We start from the raw sequence: 19249 nt of genomic DNA, 5'->3' as shown, positions 1-19249 counted from the left end.
TGTGTTTGTGCATGAATGTCATAAAATTCTCTCATTCAAACAATTGTTTGTCTTCCCTTTGTTAAAATTCTGTGCTTAAAAAATGATAATTGTATTATTTCAAAAATACTTTTTATTTCCAGTAATGTCTGTTATTACCGGACTTATAGTCTTATTTTTCCAGATCCAATTCTTTCTTCTTTCTCAAGTCAATAGTAGACCAATCATTTCCTTGGTTTGTTAGCAAATTAAAAATGTTTCAGTTTATCCAATTTCATTCCCCTCCCTGCATTTTTTCCACTTTATTTATTGTAAGCTGTTGGTAAAAACAGTATTTGAGTCAACTAATCATTTAACTTCTGATTTCTTCCAGAATCCTTTGTGTTTTTTTTCTCCAGTTTTCTCTTTCATGATTGTGTAGTTCTATCAATCTGTGGATTACCATATATGCTCAAGTATAAACCGACCCGAACATAAGCCGACGCACCTAATTTTACCACAAAAAACTGGGAAAACATATTAACTCAAGTATAAGCCAAGGGTGGGAAATGTAGCAGCTACTAGTAAATTTCAAAATAGAAATAGATACCAATAAAATTACATTAATTGAGGCATCAGTAGGTTAAATGTGTTTGAATATTTTCATAAAATTGTAATTTAAGATAACACTGTCCAACTTTGATTAAACAATTATTCTAACCTTCCTCAATGTAAATACACTCACGTATCCTTTAAATAATAATAGAGTAAAACAATAAATGTAATAAAAATAATAATAGAGTAAAATAATAAATGTAATAATAACAATAATAAATAGGGTGGAATAGAAAAATTTAATAACAATAATAATGAAGTAAAATAATAAATCTCATAATAATGATAGAGTAAAATAATAAATGTAATAATAATAATAGAGTGAAATAATAAATTTAATAACAATAATAATGAAATAAAATAATAAATCTCATAATAATGATAGAGTAAAATAATAAATGTAACAATAATAACAATAGAGTGAAATAATAAATATAATGATGATTATAATAAATAGAGTAAAATAATAAATGTAATAAAATAATAATAGAGTAAAATAATATACATGTAATAATAATAATAATAATAATAATAACAGAGTAAAATAATAAATAACTTTGACTCGAGCATAACTTTGGCTCGAGGGGTGGAGGCTTATGATGGAGTCAAATGGAATAAATAGAATTTGTTTTATAAGGATCAAGTAGACAGAACATATTGTAAAGAGCAAAAATAACTTTCTGGCCTTTCATCGCACATTTTAGTGCAAATATTAAGACAAATTCGGCTTATATTCGAGTATATATAGTAATTATTACATTGCAAACTCCATGAAAAGGCCATAATCCATCAATGGAATTTGTTTCATAAGAATCAAGTAGACAGAACATATTGTAAAGAAGAAAAATAACTTTCTGGCTTTGCATTGCACATTTTAGTGCAAATGTTAAGACAAATTCGGGTTATATTTGAGTATATATGTTAATGATGTCATTGCAAACTCCATGAAAAGGTCATAATCCATAGGGAAGATCTAACAGCATTTTCCCTTAACTAAATTTACTAAATTGTCTTTTAGTCCTCATTTGAGTAAACCCATCAGATCCATCAGCTTTATTTATGTGTTGATTCATCACTTGTTTATTTAAAGAATGCTCTAATTGAGGCTAGCTGAAAGGTTTTTGGACATTCCCTGTTGATGCTACATCTTTGCCTTTTTTTAGGGGGTCAAATGTTGGTAGATCTGCAATGTTAACATTGGAAATGTCATCCATGGAAGTCCTGGGCAATATCACGGCCACAGAAGCCCTCATTGCCACGGCTGTTTTCTGCTTGCTCTTCATGTATGTGAAGTCCTTCAAGAATCAGATTCCCAAGGGTTTGAAGAAAATCCCTGGACCCATGGGATACCCATTGATTGGCAACGCATTGCAGATGGGGAAGCATCCTCACCTGAGCCTGACACGGATGAGCCAGAAATATGGAGACGTGATGATGATCCATATTGGCAACACGCCGGTGTTAGTGCTGAGCGGGCTGAGGACCATTCACCAGGCTTTGGTGAGGCAAGCAGTCGAGTTCATGGGACGTCCCAACCTTTATAGCTTCCGCTGCATCGCCAATGGGGAGAGCCTGGGTTTTGGCCGGGACTCCGGCGAAGTGTGGCGCGCCCGGCGTAAAATGGTCCAGAATGCCCTCAAGACCTTTGCTACCTCCCCAAGTTCCAATTCCTCTTCCACATACCTCGTGGAAGAACACGTCTCCAAAGAGGCCGACTATCTGATCACCAAGTTCGAAGAGCTGATGCTGGAGAAAGACTCCCTCGATCCCTACGAGCACATCTTGGTCTCCACGGCCAACGTCATTTGCGCCATGTGTTTCAACAAGTGCTACAGCCATGACGACGAGGAGCTCCTCGGCATCGTCAGCATCAGCGAGAAGTTTGTGGAAGTGGCCACCTCTGGCAACCTGGCCGATTTCATTCCGCTGCTTCGATATCTTCCAATGAACAGCATGAAGATGTTTCATGAATTCAATCGAAGGTTCTTCACTTTCCTACTCAAGGGGATTCAAGAGCACTACGAGAGTTTCAGTAAGGTAAGGAGGGAAAACTAGCAATAATAATAACCTATATATATATAAATGCTTTGGGCGTAATGAGTACCTTAAAAACAAAAGAACCAATGAATGAAATCACACCAAATTTGGCAACAAAATGTCTCACAACACAAGGAGTGACCATCACTCAAAAAATTATGATTTTATCGTTTGGGAGTTGTAGTTGCTGGGATTTATAGTTCACCTACAATCAAAAAGCATTCAGAACTCCATCAACGATGGAATTGAACCAAACTTGGCACACAGAACTCCCATGACCAAAAGAAAATACTGGAAGGGTTTGATGAGCATTGACCTTGAGTTCTGGAGTTTAAGTTCATCTACATCCAGACAGCACTGTCGACTCAAACAATGATGAATCTGGACCAAACTTGGCACAAATACCCAATATGCCCAACTGTGAATACTGGTGGACTTTGAGGAAAATAAACCTTGAGATTTGGGAGTTGTAGTTGCTGGGAGTTATAGTTCGCCTACAATCAAAGAGCATTCTGAACCCCACTAACAGAATTGGGCCAAATTTTCCACACAGAACTCCCATGACCTACAGAAAATACTGGAAGAGTTTGGTGGGCATTGACCTTGAGTTTTGAAGTTGTAGTTCACCTACACCCAGAGAGTACTGTGGACTCAAACAATTATCTGGACCAAACTTGGCACAAATACTCTATATGCCCAAACATGAACACTGGTGGAGTTTAGGGACATTTGGGAGTTGTAGTTGCTGGGATTCACCTACAATCAACAAGTAAAACACTATATTTTCTGTTGGTCATGGGGGTTCTGTGTGGGAAGTTGGACTCAATTCTGTTATTGGTGGGGTTCAGAATGCTCTTTGATTGTAGGCGAACTATAAATCCCAACAACTGCAACTCCCAAATGTCGCAGTATTAGGGATGTTGAGAACCTTAAAGTGTATATTCCCATGTGGATGGATGTTTACTCAATGCAATCCTAGTTTGCTAATGGTACAAGTTACTAAATAACTGAGATCTGCTATGTTAAGATAAACACGGTGAATATTCCTTTTCAGGATAGTATCCGGGACATCACCGATTCTCTCATTGAACAAAGCCAGAAAATGTTTTCTATCTCATCTGAAAACCTAGTCAGCTTTCTCAATGACCTTTTTGGAGCTGGTAAGAATATTTTCTAGAGAGGTTAACCAACATTAAGGTTGAAGGGTTCCTTTGTAACTCAAAACCATGCTAAGAACAAGATGAGAGCTAGACTGAAAGTTCCTGCAAAGTTCCTGCAAGTATGAGTGGTGCAATGAATTGACTCTGGATTGAAAGTGCTGAATGTCATTCCCAAAGAACTTTAACACCTTGGGAAGCTCTTATAATGTTCTTTAACTCCCAGTAAGTAAATCCTGTCAATACATTTCTAGGATTGCCATAAATTAGGGTTGACTTCAAGGAGTTATGAATAACTTTGCAATAACATTAACACATAGGTCCCTTTTATTGCAATTTTCCAGTAAGAGAAAGGGCATCAGAACTTTTACACAAAGAACAACACTGGACATACAGACATACAGATTCTATGTAACTATGGAATTCACAAACAACGTACAGTTACATTGGCTAACAAATAAACAAAGGAGGTGGGTTACATTTTTACTCAGTATTCAAGTTACCCATACACATTCATTCATCCTCATGCATCCAAATATTATCGTATCCTTTCTCCCTCCTTGGAGAAGCATCTGCTTAGGCCAGACCCTGCTTTCCCTGCAGCCTGACAATGCACAGTTCCAAAATTTCCAAATGCCAAAACGCCAAAACATGTCCTTTCCCCAAGAAAGAAGCAAGAGACCAGACTTCAGCTTTCCATCGCAGATCTGCCATTCCCAAAGGTACACCATCACTTTTCATAGAGCATGGTGGGTGAACAACACAGCTGTCTGTCACAATTTTGGAATGTTAGACAGTCTCTTATATAGCAATATTTCTTGCTGATGTTGTTCCAAAGTTATAAATGAATGATAGATGTTTTTCCAGCCTGAAACTTCCTGGCTTCATCTCAGTTCCTGGCAGATGTTGGCTCTTCTTAATTGGTGTTGGTAAATGTAAGGAGCCTTGTGTTGACTTCTTTGTAAAGTAAGGAACCTTGTAAACATTTCCTAATGTATTGTTGAAGGCTTTCATAGCCAGAATCACTGAGTTGTTGTAGGTTTTTTTGAGCTGTATGGCCATGTTCTAAACGCATTCTCTGCTGACGTTTCACCTGCATCTGTGGCAGTCATCCAATGTGTTTACATGATCAGAGACAACGTCAACACAAGGCTCCTTACGTTTACCAACACCAAATAAGGAGAGTCAACATCTGCCAGGAACTGAGATGAAGCCAAGATGTTTCAGGGTAGAAAAACATCTATCATTCATTTACAACTTTGGAACAACATCAGCAAGAACTATTCCTATATAAGAGACCATCTAACATTCTAAAATTGTGGCAGATCGGAGGAGTCTGGCCCACCTGCCACTCTTCTCCATGGGAAGGAGAGAGATGCTATACCTTTGGGAGTGCCAGATCTGCAATGAAATGCTGCCTGATCTCTTGCTCCTTTTTGCATTTATGGCAGGCATCCTCAGAGATTGTGAGGTCTGTTGAAAATTAGGAAGATTGGGTTTATATATCTGTGGAATAATGTCCAGGATGGGAGAAAGAACTCTTGTCTGTTGGAGGTAAGTATGAATGTTTCAATTGGCCACCTTGATTAGCTCTCAACAAAGGATTCCCCCTTGCAGTAAGAAGCTAGACCTTGAAAACTGCTAGGCCATTAAGTGCCCACCACAGATGCAGGGGAGAATGCTTCTTGAACATGGCCATACAGCCTGAAAAACCTACAACAACCCAACATTTCCTAAACTTACAGAGCCATTGTCTCTAATAATGTAAACACGTTGTTTCCCCCGAAAAGTTAATCAAGTCAGCAATGTCAACAGTTAATCATTGTCACAGGTCATCAATGTCAGCAGTTCAGCAACTTTTAATTACAGTCCATGAATTCTTCACTTCCTTCTTGTAGATTTCCAGGCTTCAATCTTTTTAGAATGGCATCTCTAGACTATATATAGACCCCAACCATACATCTTTCACACAATTCCATTCAAACCATACATCATATTTCACAACAAAGGCATCAAATAGTGTATCAAATGGAAATGAAAAATCCTGGTGGGACAAACTCCAACCTTGCACAAGGAAGACTTTTAGCTTAATCCCTTTGGTAGATGAATCTGTTGGAGCCGTTAGCAATTTATAATGTAGATTTCAAAGTATGCATGTATGTATGCTTAAAATGCAGTAGCTATGTGCCGAGTGTATTCCTTTGTGGAAAGAGTTAACTGAACCATGGAGGGAACGGCATTCCTAGAGAGATCATAAATCAAGTGTATAGAACAAATGGACACAGTGTCATACATCATACGTCACTCTGGAATGCAGGAGGTGTGGACTAGTACTGATAACAGCAGTTTGTGTGTTTGCCATGTTACGATTGGATGGTGTAGAAGCAAGATTTACGATGTGCTTAAAGTTAAGTAGTTTCTGATGTATATAACTGTAAAATAAAGTAGTTTATAGCCTAAGGTGGCTGTGATCTGTTCCTGCCTTGCTGTGCAGCCGATGCCACTGACAGAAGGAATGCTTATGTAAAATGTCTTGATTCAGTGGGTCTGCTCTAGCTAAGAGTCTCAATAAGGTTCAAGTGTTTTCTGCTGCCTAATACTATTCTTTCTATGCATCTGAACAGCATTTGACACAGTGTCTACTGCTATGTCCTGGTGCCTTATGTACATTGTCATTCACCCTGAAGTCCAGAAGAAGATCCAAGAAGAAATAGGTAAACTTGGGTGCTGAACAGCACTGGGCCTACTGCTAGGCTGAGTGAGTTCTCAGCAGATGCTGGGAGGTAGAACCAACATTTTGGTGGAGACCTCTCCCATGTGGCTTCCACTCTGCTCCCAAAAAGTGTGGGGGAGGTTGCAATGGTAGCCATTGGCTTCTTTATCAGTGCAATGGTTAATCTACTTCACTGTTTTCTCCTCTATTTTCCATCCTGTAGATGAGGTCATTGGCAGAGCACGGAAACCCCGGCTATCAGACCGACCTCTGATGCCTTATACCGAAGCTTTCATTCTGGAAGTATTCAGACACGCCTCGTTTAACCCTTTCACAATTCCCCACTGGTAAGTCCTTGTTGAAGGCACAAGATCCCGTTTGTTTTTGGAAAGTTGAAATTCAGTAGGCAATTGCCTATTTAACTGTCAAAGAAAGACATGTATACTTGCAGGTCCATGAATCTGCCGTCTCACCAATAAATAGCTCCTGAATTCTGGTTTCTTCACTCCCTTTAAAAAAAACCCTAGGTATTTTAACTTCTTTTGTCCCAGTTTCACCCTTAGGATAGATTGGGCTTCTTTTAACTCCTTCCAGTTCAGAGTTTTATGTAAAATTTCTGATTTTTCAATATTAATAGTTAAATTTTTAAAATACTTTTGTCACTTTGCCAAGTCCTCCATTGTGCCTATTAGGACTACGGCATCATCTGCATATAAATTGATTTTTATTTCAATCTATCGTATACCCTTTTATACTTTTATCTGATCTAATTAGGTTGGCTAGAGGTTCTATCGCTAGGGCAAAAAAAATAGTGGGGAGAAAAAGCAACCTTGTTTGGTTCCACTTTTGATTTCAATTCCCGACTGGTAAGTCCTCTTCTCTTCAAGCTAAATATTTATTTATTTATTTATTTATTTATTTATTTGCAGCATTTATATACCGCTTTTCTCACCCCTGGGGGGACTCAAAGCAGTTTACACATAGATGGCAAAATTCAGTGCCTTGCATTGGGCACCTGACATGATGGCAACACATAACAGTTACAATAAAAACCACAATTAGCATAAACCATACATTAAACAATACATCAACAGCATTAAAACAATAAAACAGTCTCGCCAGTTGTATTGCCATTCCAGTCTATGTCTCTCTAAAACTCTACCTACATCTATTATCCGAAGGCCTGGTCCCAAAACCATGATTTTGATTTCTTTCTAAAAGCCAGGAGGGAGGGAGCGGATCTTACCTCATTTGGGAGTGTGTTCCAAAGGCGAGGGGTAACTGCTGAGAAGGCCCTGTCTCTCATCCCCGCCAGACGCATTTGCACAACTGACGGGAGCGAAAGCAGGGCCTCCCCGGATGATCTTAGATTACGAGGTGGGATGGAGGGGTGGATACGTTCGGACAAGTAAGCTGGACCAGAACCGTATAGAGCTTTATAGGTCAAAACCAGCACTTTGAATTGGGCTCGGAGATGGACCGGCAGCCCGTGGAGCTGGCATAGCAGGGGGTGGTATGCTCCCTGTATGCCGCCCCAGTTAGTAATCTGGCTGCCACCCATTGGACTAGCTGAAGTTTCCGAACCGTCTTCTAAGGCAGCCCCACGTAGAGTGCACTGCAGTAATCTATTCAGGATGTAACCAGAGTGTGGACCGCAGTGGCCAGTTAGACTTCCCGAGGTACAGGCCAGCTGGTGCACGAGCTTTAACTGTGCAAAAGCTCCCCTGGCCTCCGCCAAAACCTGCTGAAGGCACAAGATCCTGTTTGTCAAGATCGACATATCAGCCTAGGACTGGCTGCTTCGGTCCTCTGCCATAAAAAAGGAGGTGGGGGAAGGAAGGTTGGGGCCAGTTGGGGAAGGCAGTGGAGATCAGACTATCTGTATTGTTGGGGAAATTTGAAACTGCAGTCAACAGTCTGCGGGCACAGGGCTTGGCCAGTAGGAGGTGGATGAGAGTTGGGGCTGATCTAGACAGGTGATTTGAACAGGAAAACTTTATAAATAATAATAATAATAATAATAATAATCATCATCATCATCATCATCATCATCATCATCATAATCATAATAATACTTGATTTATACCCCGCCACCATCTCCCCAAGGGGACTTGGGGCAGCTTACATGAGGCCAAGCCCGACAACATATACATCAGTAAATCAATACAGCAATAAAACAGAAGGAAAAAAATCAAGTAAAATAAAAGTAAAAATACAATACAAAACCATTCTAAATAACAAATCAGCCATAAAACAAAACATTTAAAACACAAAGGATCCAACACTGTGGGCAGGGCCAAATCTAATAGATTAAAAATTTAAAACACTGGGTGTTTTATAAAAATTATCTTTGGAAGTATTTTCATGTTTAATAATGCTATCCTTCCAAACCAAGATAAATATATATCTTCATACTCTATTAACATTTTCTGGACCACTTTCCTCAATGTTACTACAATTACCTCTTCCATTTCTTTTAAACCCTTTGTTATTATTACTCCCAGATCCGACACTGTGTGCAGGGCCAAATCTAATAGATTAAAAATTTAAAACACTGGGTGTGAACAGCAGTAAAATGAATCTAAACAGGGGGTTTTAGTGGGTAAAGTAGGGTTGATTGACCCAACAGGTAGAATAAAGTGCTTCAAAGGACATTTTGCAGAGAATTAGTCAGAACAGGGAATTATTATTTATTCAAGGAAGACACATTGGAACAACCAAGTTTTCAACCCCAACCCCCCCCCCCCCGAGACTGCCAATGTGGGGGGCTTACCTAATATCCTTAGGGAGCGAATTCCAGAGTCGAGGGGTCACCACAGAAAAGGCCCTCTCCCACCAGTCACCCCTGCGAAGGGGGCGGGAGCGAGAGCAGGGCCTCCCCTCCGGATAATCGAAGAGATCGCGTGGGTTCCTAGGTGGAAATGCGGTCACGCAGGTAGGCAGGTCCCAAACTGTTCAGGGCTTTGTAGGTAAGAACCTGCACCTTGAATTGGGACCAAAAAATGAACAGCAGCCAGTGGAGCTCCTCAAACAGGGGGTAGACCACTCCCTATAATTCGCTTCAGTTAGTAATCTGGCTGCTGCCCGTTGGACCAATTTAAATTTCCAGACCGTTTTCAAGGGCAGCCCCACGTAGAGCGCATTGCAATAATCCAATCTGGAGGTGACTAAGGCGTGGACCACCATGGCCAGGTCCAACTTCACAAGGTACGGGTGCAGCTGGCGCACAAACTTTAGAACTTTCTTTTTAGGATTGTGGAAAGAAAGAATAAATCTCTTGTCTCCAGTGTTTTATTGTTGTGAGCTTGATTTTAACTCCAAGGACTTCCAGATTTTGTCACCGTTCATTCTTGGAAATTCAATATGCAATGGTCAATTTAACTATCATAGAAAGGCATTTATACTTGCAAGTCTGTGAGTCTGCCGTCTCGCCAATAAATAGCTCCAGAATTGTGGTTTCTTCACCCCCTTGTCCATTGCATATTTCTGCTGGCCTTGGCTCCCGTGAAATATGATCTCCACTCTATGTTCCTTTGCTTTCCTTCCTCCTCACCTCTGCCAGTTATTTGTGGTCTTTCAAAAAAATAAATTTCATTCCTTTTTCTGTTTTCAGCACAACCAAGGAAACAGTCTTAAATGGCTACTATATCCCAAAGGACATCTGTGTCTTCATCAACCAGTGGCAAGTCAACCATGATGAGTAAGTTGACCCAGAGCCTTGAAGAACCAATTACTCTCCATCCAAAGTTTCCTCTTGTGGACTACATCTCCCAGTATTCTTGTGCCAGGATTGGACATTGGCAAAAAAAAACAACCCCTGGGTATTGTAATCCACACTAAAGGAACTTTTCTTGGTTCTAGTTCCATTGACTTGAATTAAAAGTGTGCAAGCACGCCAATGGCAGCTGCTGGGTTCAATAACATGGATGGTGGTGACTCTTCCACTTAGTGTTTTAGTTCAGACTTTTAAAGGACTTGTTGAGGAGGCAAAACCCATTTGAAGTATGCTTGAATTTTGTGGAAAACCTCCACATTTTCGACTAAAGCTATACGTATATTCACTGCCTTCCTGACATGGAAATCACTGGGGGAACCAAGAGAGAGGGAAAAGTCATGTGGTCACTGTTGCTTTGCCTGCTGCTTTTAGTAACGCTGTAATGAAAGATAATGGTAGATCTCATTATCTTTCCCATTAAACCCATTGCGGTGGTGCAATGGGTCAAACCTTTGTGCTGCTGAAGTGCTAACCTGAAGGTTGCAAGTTTGAATCTGCGGGATGGGGTGAGCTTCCGCTGTTAGCCCAGCTCCTGCCAACCTAGCAGTTCGAAAATGTGCAAACGTGATTAGATAAATAGGTACCACTTTGGCAGGAAAGGCATAAGACACTTCAAGCCATTGTGCTGGTCACACGACCAGGAGATGACAACGCAGCTTCCTTGGCTTGGAAATGGAGAAAGCACCTCCAAAGCTGGAAATGAAAGGAGAAGCCTGTGCCTTTGTTTATGTTTGTGTGTCTCATTGTATTATAACAAGGCATTGAATGTTTGCCAGTATCTGTTTACGTTGTAAACTGCTCTGAGTCCCCACAGAGAGAAGGGCGGAATATAAATAAAGTGCTATTATTATTATTATTATTATTATTATTATTATTATTATTATTACTAGCCATCCCCTGCCATGCGTTGCTGTGGCCCAGTCTGGTGATCTGGAAAATAATGAGAAGGTGTTAATTTCTAATATATGTAATGTCTTGATGCTTGTGGGTAAACAGTATTTCTTGTTGTTTCTTTCTGGTTTGTCTGGTTTGCCTACTCTGTAACATGCAACATATAATTGTCCTTTTTTAGAAGTCCCTTTCAAACCTATGATACTATATATCTCTCACTGTGTGAATCATATATCTATCTATCTATATCTATGGCTGGATGGCTCTTTGTTAGGAGGGCTTTGATTACATTTTCTTGCCCTGGCGAAGGGAGTTGGACTGGATGGTCTTAAATATGGGGGTCCTTTGTGGGAAGTTTGCCCCAATTCTGTCATTGGTGGGGTTCAGAATGCTCTTTGATTGTAGGTGAACTATAAATCCCAGTAATCACAACTCCCAAATGTCAAGATCTATTTCCCCCAAACTTCATCTGTGTTCATATTTGGGCATATGGAATATTCTTTCCAAGTTTGGTCCAGATCCATCATTGTTTGAGTTCACAGTGCTCTCTGGGTGTAGGTGAACTACAACTCCCAAACTCAAGGTCAATGTCCACCAAACCCTTCTAGTGTTTTCTGTTGGTGATGGGAGTCCTGTGTGACAAGTTTGGTTCAATCCCATCATTAGTGGAGTTCAGAATACTCTTTGATTGTAGGTGAACAATAAATCCCAGTACCTACAACTCCCAAATGACAAAATCAATTTTTGTGAGTGATGGTCACTCCTTGGGTTAGAAGGTGTCTTGAGGCCAAATTTGGCAGCAATTCGTCCAGCGGTTTTTTAGTTATGTTAATCCCACAAACTAACATTACACTTTTATTTATATAGATTATTATTATTATTATTATTATTATTATTATTATTGAGACATGAATCCACCCCAGGTTTTAGTCCAAGAGCAATCTAAGATTCCAAATACTAACTCAACATCTTTAAAATTTTGGAATGGAATGGATTCAGTGCCCCGTTGGCCTCAGATTGCCAACGAGGCATGGTTCTGGTGGCCACTCCAATGACCCTAATTCTACTCCTTTTGCAGGACTCTTTGGGAAGACCCCTCTTCCTTCAACCCAGAGCGTTTCCTTACTGCGGATGGTAAAGACCTCGATAGGGACGAGAGTGAGAAAGTGCTGATCTTTGGTCTGGGGAAGAGACGGTGCATCGGGGAGCCGATTGCCCGTTGGGAGATCTTCCTCTTCTTGACCTTTTTGCTCCAAGAGTTGGAATTCCGCATCAAGGAGGGAGCGAAGGTGGACATGACCCCCCGCTATGGCCTCTCGATGAAAGTCAAGCGGTGCCCACATTTCCAAGTGAAACGACGGCCCCTGAAGGACAAGTGAATGGCACAGATAAGATTTGGGATTTTAATGTAGTCATATTTGCATGTATGCAGATGTTATGAATAATTTTGCAATAACTTTAAAGCATAGGTTCTTTTTATTGCAATTTTCCATGTGAGAGCGTATCAGAACTTTTACAGAACAACATTTAGGCAGATGTACACATTCTGCATAATTACATTGAATTAACAAACAATGTACAATTGCATTCATTAACAAACAAGGGGGAGGGGTAACATTTTCATTCAGCATTCACATTGCACAGACACATTCAGTCATCCTCATGCATCCAAATATTACCATATCCTTTCTCCCTCTTGCTTAGGCCAGACCCTTCTTTCCCTGCAGCCTGCCAACACACAGTTCCAAAACTTCAAAATGCATTCTCTTTCCTTAAGAACAATGTCATGGCTCAGATCTCTGTTTTCCCTACAGCAGAAACCAACTCTCTGCAAACATAATATGACTCCTACATCGCATCCCTTTCTCTTCCCTTGAGAAAAGGAGTAAGAGACCAGATTGCGTTCCATTGCAGATCTGGCACTTCCAAAGGTATAGCATCTCTCTCCTTCCCATGGAGAAGAGCGGCAGGTGGGCCAGACTCCTCCGATCTGCCACAATTTTGGAATGTTAGATGGTCTCTTATATAGGAATATTTCTTGCTGATGTTGTTCCAAAGTTGTAAATGAATGATAGATGTTTTTCTAGCCTGAAACATCCCGGTTTCATCTCCGTTCCCAGCAGATGTTGACTCTCCTAAATTGGTGTTGGTAAATGTAAGGAGCCTTGTGTTGACATTGTCTCTGATAATATAAACACATTGGATGACTGCCACAGATGCAGGCAAAACATCAGGAAAGAATGCTTCTAGAACAGGGGTCCTCACACTAAGGCCGAGGGCCGGATGCGACCCTCCAAAATCATTTACCCGGCCCTTACTCAGGTTCAACCTAAGTCTGAAACAACTTGAAAGCACACAACAACAACAATCCCATCTCATCAGCCAAAAGTAAGCCCACATTTCCCATTGAAATATGAGTAAGTTTAGATTTGTTGAAATTGTTCTTCGTTTTAATTATTGTATTGTTTTTAAGTGGTTTTTGAACTACAAATAAGATATGTGCACTGTGCATAGGTATTAATTCATGTTGTTTTTCAAATTATAATCTGGCCCTCGAACCGTTTGATGGACTGTCACCTGGCCCTCTGCTTAAAAAGTTTGAGGACTCTTGTTCTAGAACATGACCATACAGCCTGAAAAACCTACAACAACTCAGTGATTCTAGCTATGAAAGCCTTCGACAATACATTAGGAAATGTTTACAAGGTTCCTTACATTACAAAGGAAGTCAACACAAGGCTCCTTACATTTACCAACACCAATTAAGAAGAGCCAACATCTGCCAGGAACTGAGATGAAGCCAGGATGTTTCACGCTGGAAAAACATCTATCATTCACTTTGGAACAACGTCAGCAAGAAATATTGCTAAACTAAAGAGCTATTGTCTCTAATAATGTAAACATGTTGTTTTCCCCCCAAAAAGTTAATCAAGTCAGCAATGTCAACAGTTAATTATTGTCACTGGTCATCAATGTCAGCAGTTCAGCAACTTTTAATTACAGTCCATGAATTCTTCGCATCATTCTTGTAGTTTTCCAGGCCTCATTCTTAATATGTCATCTCTAAAATATATAGACCCCAACCATACATGTTTCACACAATACCATTCAAGCCATACATCGTATTCCATGACACAGACACCCTGACACAGGTTCCCCAGCTCAGATATAGGACTGAAACACATTTTTCTTGCTAAGTGCATCTGCCACAATTCCAGGTTAAAATAAATACATTGGAAAATCAATTACTTTCTCATAAAGGTCCCAACATGACTTTTGTAACCCCACCGACAAGCCCCCAGATGTTTATATACATGAGCATCTAAGGGTATTTTGGGTCAGAAACACAGAAACTAAGCTCAAATGTTGTGTCCCAAGATGCGCAGCAGATTTATAGTCTCCTCACTAAAATAGTTAACTAAAATTATATTTTAATTAATCCCCATGGATGAAATCCCACAAAATTATTTCAAATCCTTGTAATCATTTCGTCTATTACTATTAATATTTAGTCTATTATTATTTAGTATGTTACTATCAAATTTTAGTCCTCTTTGGAATCATCAGGAACCTTTCAATTTTGCAAAATAGTGCTCATTATTATTGAAGGCTTTCATGGCTGGAATCACTGGCTTGTTGTAGGTTTTTTGGGCAATATGACCATGTTCTAGAAGCATTCTCTCCTGACGTTTCACCTGCATCTATGGCAGGAATCCTCAGAAGTTGTGAGAACCTCACAACCTCTGAGGATGCTTGCCATAGATGCAGGCAAAACATCAGGAGAGAATGCTTCTAGAATATGGCCATGTTGCCTGAAAAACCTACACCAACCCAGTGCTCGTTCTTTGTTGTGAGAAACATAATTCATTGATTTTTCTCAGATACAGAAAAAGCTTTGGTCAAATTGAACAGGACATTTTTTATTTAGAGTTTTAGAATATTGCTTATAATTTTATTAAATGGGTTAGACCCATCTAGACTTCACAGAAAGCTCGGATAATGCTTAACCGGGAGCTAACAAAAACCTTGTTGGAGTCAAGAAGCAAAAAGACAAGGATGGCCACTGTCCCAATTTTGGCTTATTTTGTTTCTCGAGGTTCTGCATAAAACAAATGACAAGTTGGCGGTATAAGGAATTAAAAGGAAATGTTTCAGTTTGGAGCTTTTGTTGATGATTTGGTGATAGTTTTGAAAAATCCTTTGGGAGCATAGATATATTAATGAGGTTAAATGCTTAGGTATTACTATGACAAACATGAAATGTATACTGCTTTAAAGTAGCCATCTTATGCTGCAGAATAAAAACAATTAAAAATGACTATCAACTTTGCCTTTTTTGGTCACTATCACTGGACATCATCAAAGGTGTCCATGACACCCAGGAGCGTCACAGAGTTCTCCACCCACTCGCAGTGGTGCATATGGGTCCCGTATCTCCCCTTGAGCACAAGGAAAAGGTGCCAGCGATGCTGGCCATGTGGGTAGCAATCTGGTTCTCTTTGGAGCTGGTATGCTGTCCGCACTCTGCACAAAGTGCAGGGCTGCTCCGGTATTTTCAGTGCATCTCTGGAGGATTCCTCAAGTTCCAATCATCATCATCACAATCATCATCCAGTGGGATTCCTTCCCAGGTTATCCTCAGAGCTCAAGATGCTTGTCTGTTCTCTAGCCAATCCCTCTCCAATGTAAGAAATACAGCTTAATGGTGTAACATTAGAAAATGTTGACCATTTCTGCTACCTTGACAGCCACCTCTCTACAAAAGTCAACATTGACACTGAAATACAACACCGCCTGAGCTCTGCGAGTGCAGCATTTTTCTGAATGAAGCAGAGAGTGTTTGAGGACCGGGACATCCGTAGAGAGACCAAGGTGCTTGTTTATAAAGCTATTGTCCTCCCAACCCTGCTATACGCCTGCGAGACGTGGACTGTCTACAGACGCCACATGCAACTCCAAGAATGATTCCATCAGTGTTGTCTCCAAAAAATCCTGCAAATGTCTTGGGAAGACAAGCAGACAAATGTCAGTGTGCTGGAAGAAGCAAAGACCACCAGCATTGAAGCGATGGTCCTCCGCCATCAACTCCGCTGGACCAGCCACATTGTCTGGATGCCTGACCAACATCTCCCAAAGCAGTTGCGCCATTCTGAACTCAAGAACGGAAAATGGAATGTTTGTGGGCAGAAAAATAGATTTAAAGATGGGCTCAAAGCCAACCTTAAAAACTCTGGCATAGACACTGAGAACAGGGAAGCCCTGGCCCTTGAGCACTCCAGCTGGAGTTCAGCTGTGACCAGCAGTGCTGCAGAATTTGAAGAGGCACAAATGGAGGGTGAAAGAGAGAAACGTGCCAAGAGGAAGGCGCGTCAAGCCAACCCCGAAGATGCGGATCAAGAATACGGCTCCACAGTCACCTACGGACCCACCCTGGAAGATTATCCTACTTGGACAATGAGGGATTGCCTAAGTAAGTGTCTGTTCTTAAAATGAAAAACACACACCTGCATTTTAGATGGGTGGGGAATCCGCTGGTTTTCCCTGTAATAGGCAGTAAGAACACCTGAAGCTTCAGAGAGCTTCTGTTCGACCACTTCAAAGCTCCCTGCTTGAGCGGTGATGGCATGATCGTCAGCATAGATGAAACTGTCCCTTCTGGCAATAGCTGATCATGTTAAACATTGATGGAGCAAGCACACTCCCTTGAGGCAGGCCATTCTTCTGTTTTCGCCATCTGCTTCTCTGGCCCTGAATTTCAACAAAAAAGCTCCTGTTTTGTAGCAGATTTCTTATGAAGTGGGTGAGGTGGTAGCACTTTGTGATATTATACGTTTTTCTCAGGAGAAGGCAATGATTTACGGTATCATAAGCTGTTAACAGGACTATGAAGACTGATCCTGCGATCTGCTGCCGTATAAAACCATCCTCCATGTGCTGTCGGTGTTGAGACAGAGTTAATCCACAAAGGCAGTCTCAACTCCCCGTATCCTGCCCTGAAGCTGGTTTGAAATGGGTCAAGGAAGTGTGGGTCAAACAGGTTCACCCACTTTACACAGCACCAAAGACCAGATGCTCCTGGATCTCACGTAGGCATTTATTTCATGAAAGTTACAAGTGGCTAAATGGAGAAGATCTGCCAAGTTAAGACAAATCAATTTTGTATTTTTTGTCAGGAAAGTATCCAGGACATCACCGATTCCCTCATTGAGCAAAGCCAAGGAAAATTTCCTCTTTCATGTGAAAAAATTGCCAACCTTATCCACGACATCTTTGGAGCTGGAAAGGACGTCTTTTATGTTGGAGCATGCAAGGAATCAGTTAATGTGTGTGTGGCAACTGTAAAATAAGATGTAAAATAAGATGCATGAAGCTGATTGGTCAAACGATGTCCGGGGACACAGCTACACCTGAGACTTTTAGATATGGTTGCATTTTTGTTCAGGCTTGAGCTTACTTAGGCGATCCCTCGTAGTCCGAGTAGGATTGTCTTCCAAGGTGTCCTGGCGGTGGGTCCAAGGTGACTGTGGAGCCATATTCTTGATCTGCATGTTCTCCTGCAGTGAGGGCATTGGTTTCCAGACTTGATGCGCCTTCCTTTTGGCCTGTTTCTCTCTTTTGTCTTGCATTCGTGAGTGGCGCCACCTATGTGTAGAACTGTTAATTGCAAGATTTAAACTGTTGTATCCTGCCTTTTTACCCTGCTTATGCATAGTTGGATTGATTGGTTATTTATAGCTGTCAATCAGTGTTGTTTGCACCAGTTGAATTGCTTTCTCAAGCTCAATTGTTTGGCTCCACCTCTTCCTGGAGGAGGGGAGTGCTTCCTTTCTCTCATTCTGCCATCAGAGTTTCTATCAGATGAATGTGAGTAAGAGACTTGGCTCTAAAAGCTCCTGCTTAAATTACCTCTCAGCACCAATTCCAAGGTTTTTTTACCTTTGGAACTCATGCTTTATGTCCAGATAGTCCTGGATAACATTGAGGAGACCCAAGCGCCTTCAAACCGGTTCTTTTGGCACCAGAGGAAGGTCTTGTCCCTTCAACATAGGCCATTGGACTGGGGTTGTGTTTATTCTGATATTCACATTGAGGAAAGAGGAAACAGGAAAAGCTTCTCAGCTGCAAACCTATTGAAACATCAAGCTTATGTCTGAGAAAGATAACTCATTGTGAACAATAAATACCATTTCGAGTTATCTGTTGTGTTTTGGTCTTTTGAAGTTCCAGTTTCCTATAGGAGGGCAAGAAGCAATCCCCTGGGGAAAGATGCCACGTCCATGCCTCTTTCACTAAGAGCTATAGCCCCCAGGTGCAACGGCACACGTGCCTCTTCAAATTCTACAGCACTGCTGGTCACAGCAGACCTCCAGCTGGAGCGCTCAAAGGCCAGGACTTCCCAATTCTTAGTGTCTATGCTGCAATTTTTAAGGTTGGCTGTGAGCCCATCTTTAAATCTATTTTTCTGCCCTCCAACATCCCATTTTCCATTCTTGAGTTTTCCGGATGCCTGACCACCATCTCCCAAAGCAGTTGCTCTACTCCGAACTCAAGGCTTGAGCTATGAAAGTGCAGAGAGAAACAGTTTCGAAGACAGAAGCAGCAACAGAGTTTGGAGTTTATTTTCGCTTCATGAGCTGCTAAAGGAATTTATCCACATGGACAGAATAAAGACTATTTTAAACCTCTCATAAAAGGACATTGTGTGCGTTGGTGCAACTGTTCACATTGTACATAGGTTGTTCGGGATTTTTTTTTTTTTTTACTGTTCACCTGCATGGCATATTTTCTTTCTCTGGCAAGGCAGAGTGTGGGCTGATCAAATGTGAACTTTCTGCTTGGGGGTAAACAGTATTTGATTACGTTTTCTTGTTCTGATGAAGAGAGTTGGACTGGATTAAGTATTTTCTATTGCTCATAGGGGTTCGGTGTGGGAAGTTTGCCCCAATTCTCTTGTTGGTGGGGTTCAAAATGCTCTTTGATTGTAGGTGAACTTTAAGTCTCAGCAACTGCAACTCCCAAATGTCATGGTCTATTTTCCCCAAACTCCACCAGTGTTCACATTTGGGCACATTGAGTGTTCGTGCCAAGTTTGGTCCAGATCCA

General features: G+C 40.9%; 1 protein-coding gene across 1 annotated transcript; it reads left to right on the top strand.

The window, feature by feature from the left end:
- The first annotated feature begins 1761 nt into the window (after positions 1 to 1761).
- On the top strand, positions 1762 to 12679 carry LOC132762491 (cytochrome P450 1A5-like). The gene is made up of 6 exons (XM_067471340.1): positions 1762 to 2610; positions 3665 to 3770; positions 6392 to 6481; positions 6704 to 6827; positions 10094 to 10180; positions 12225 to 12679. Exons 1-6 carry the CDS (start codon positions 1762 to 1764, stop codon positions 12523 to 12525), a joined length of 1557 nt encoding a protein of 518 aa, XP_067327441.1. The 3' UTR covers positions 12526 to 12679.
- The last annotated feature ends 6570 nt before the right edge of the window (positions 12680 to 19249 follow it).

This window comes from Anolis sagrei, chromosome 9, assembly GCF_037176765.1.
Source record: "Anolis sagrei isolate rAnoSag1 chromosome 9, rAnoSag1.mat, whole genome shotgun sequence".
Lineage (NCBI taxonomy): Eukaryota > Metazoa > Chordata > Lepidosauria > Squamata > Dactyloidae > Anolis > Anolis sagrei.
Note: the sequence above shows the minus strand (reverse complement) of the source record. Positions and strands in the feature narration are given on the sequence as shown.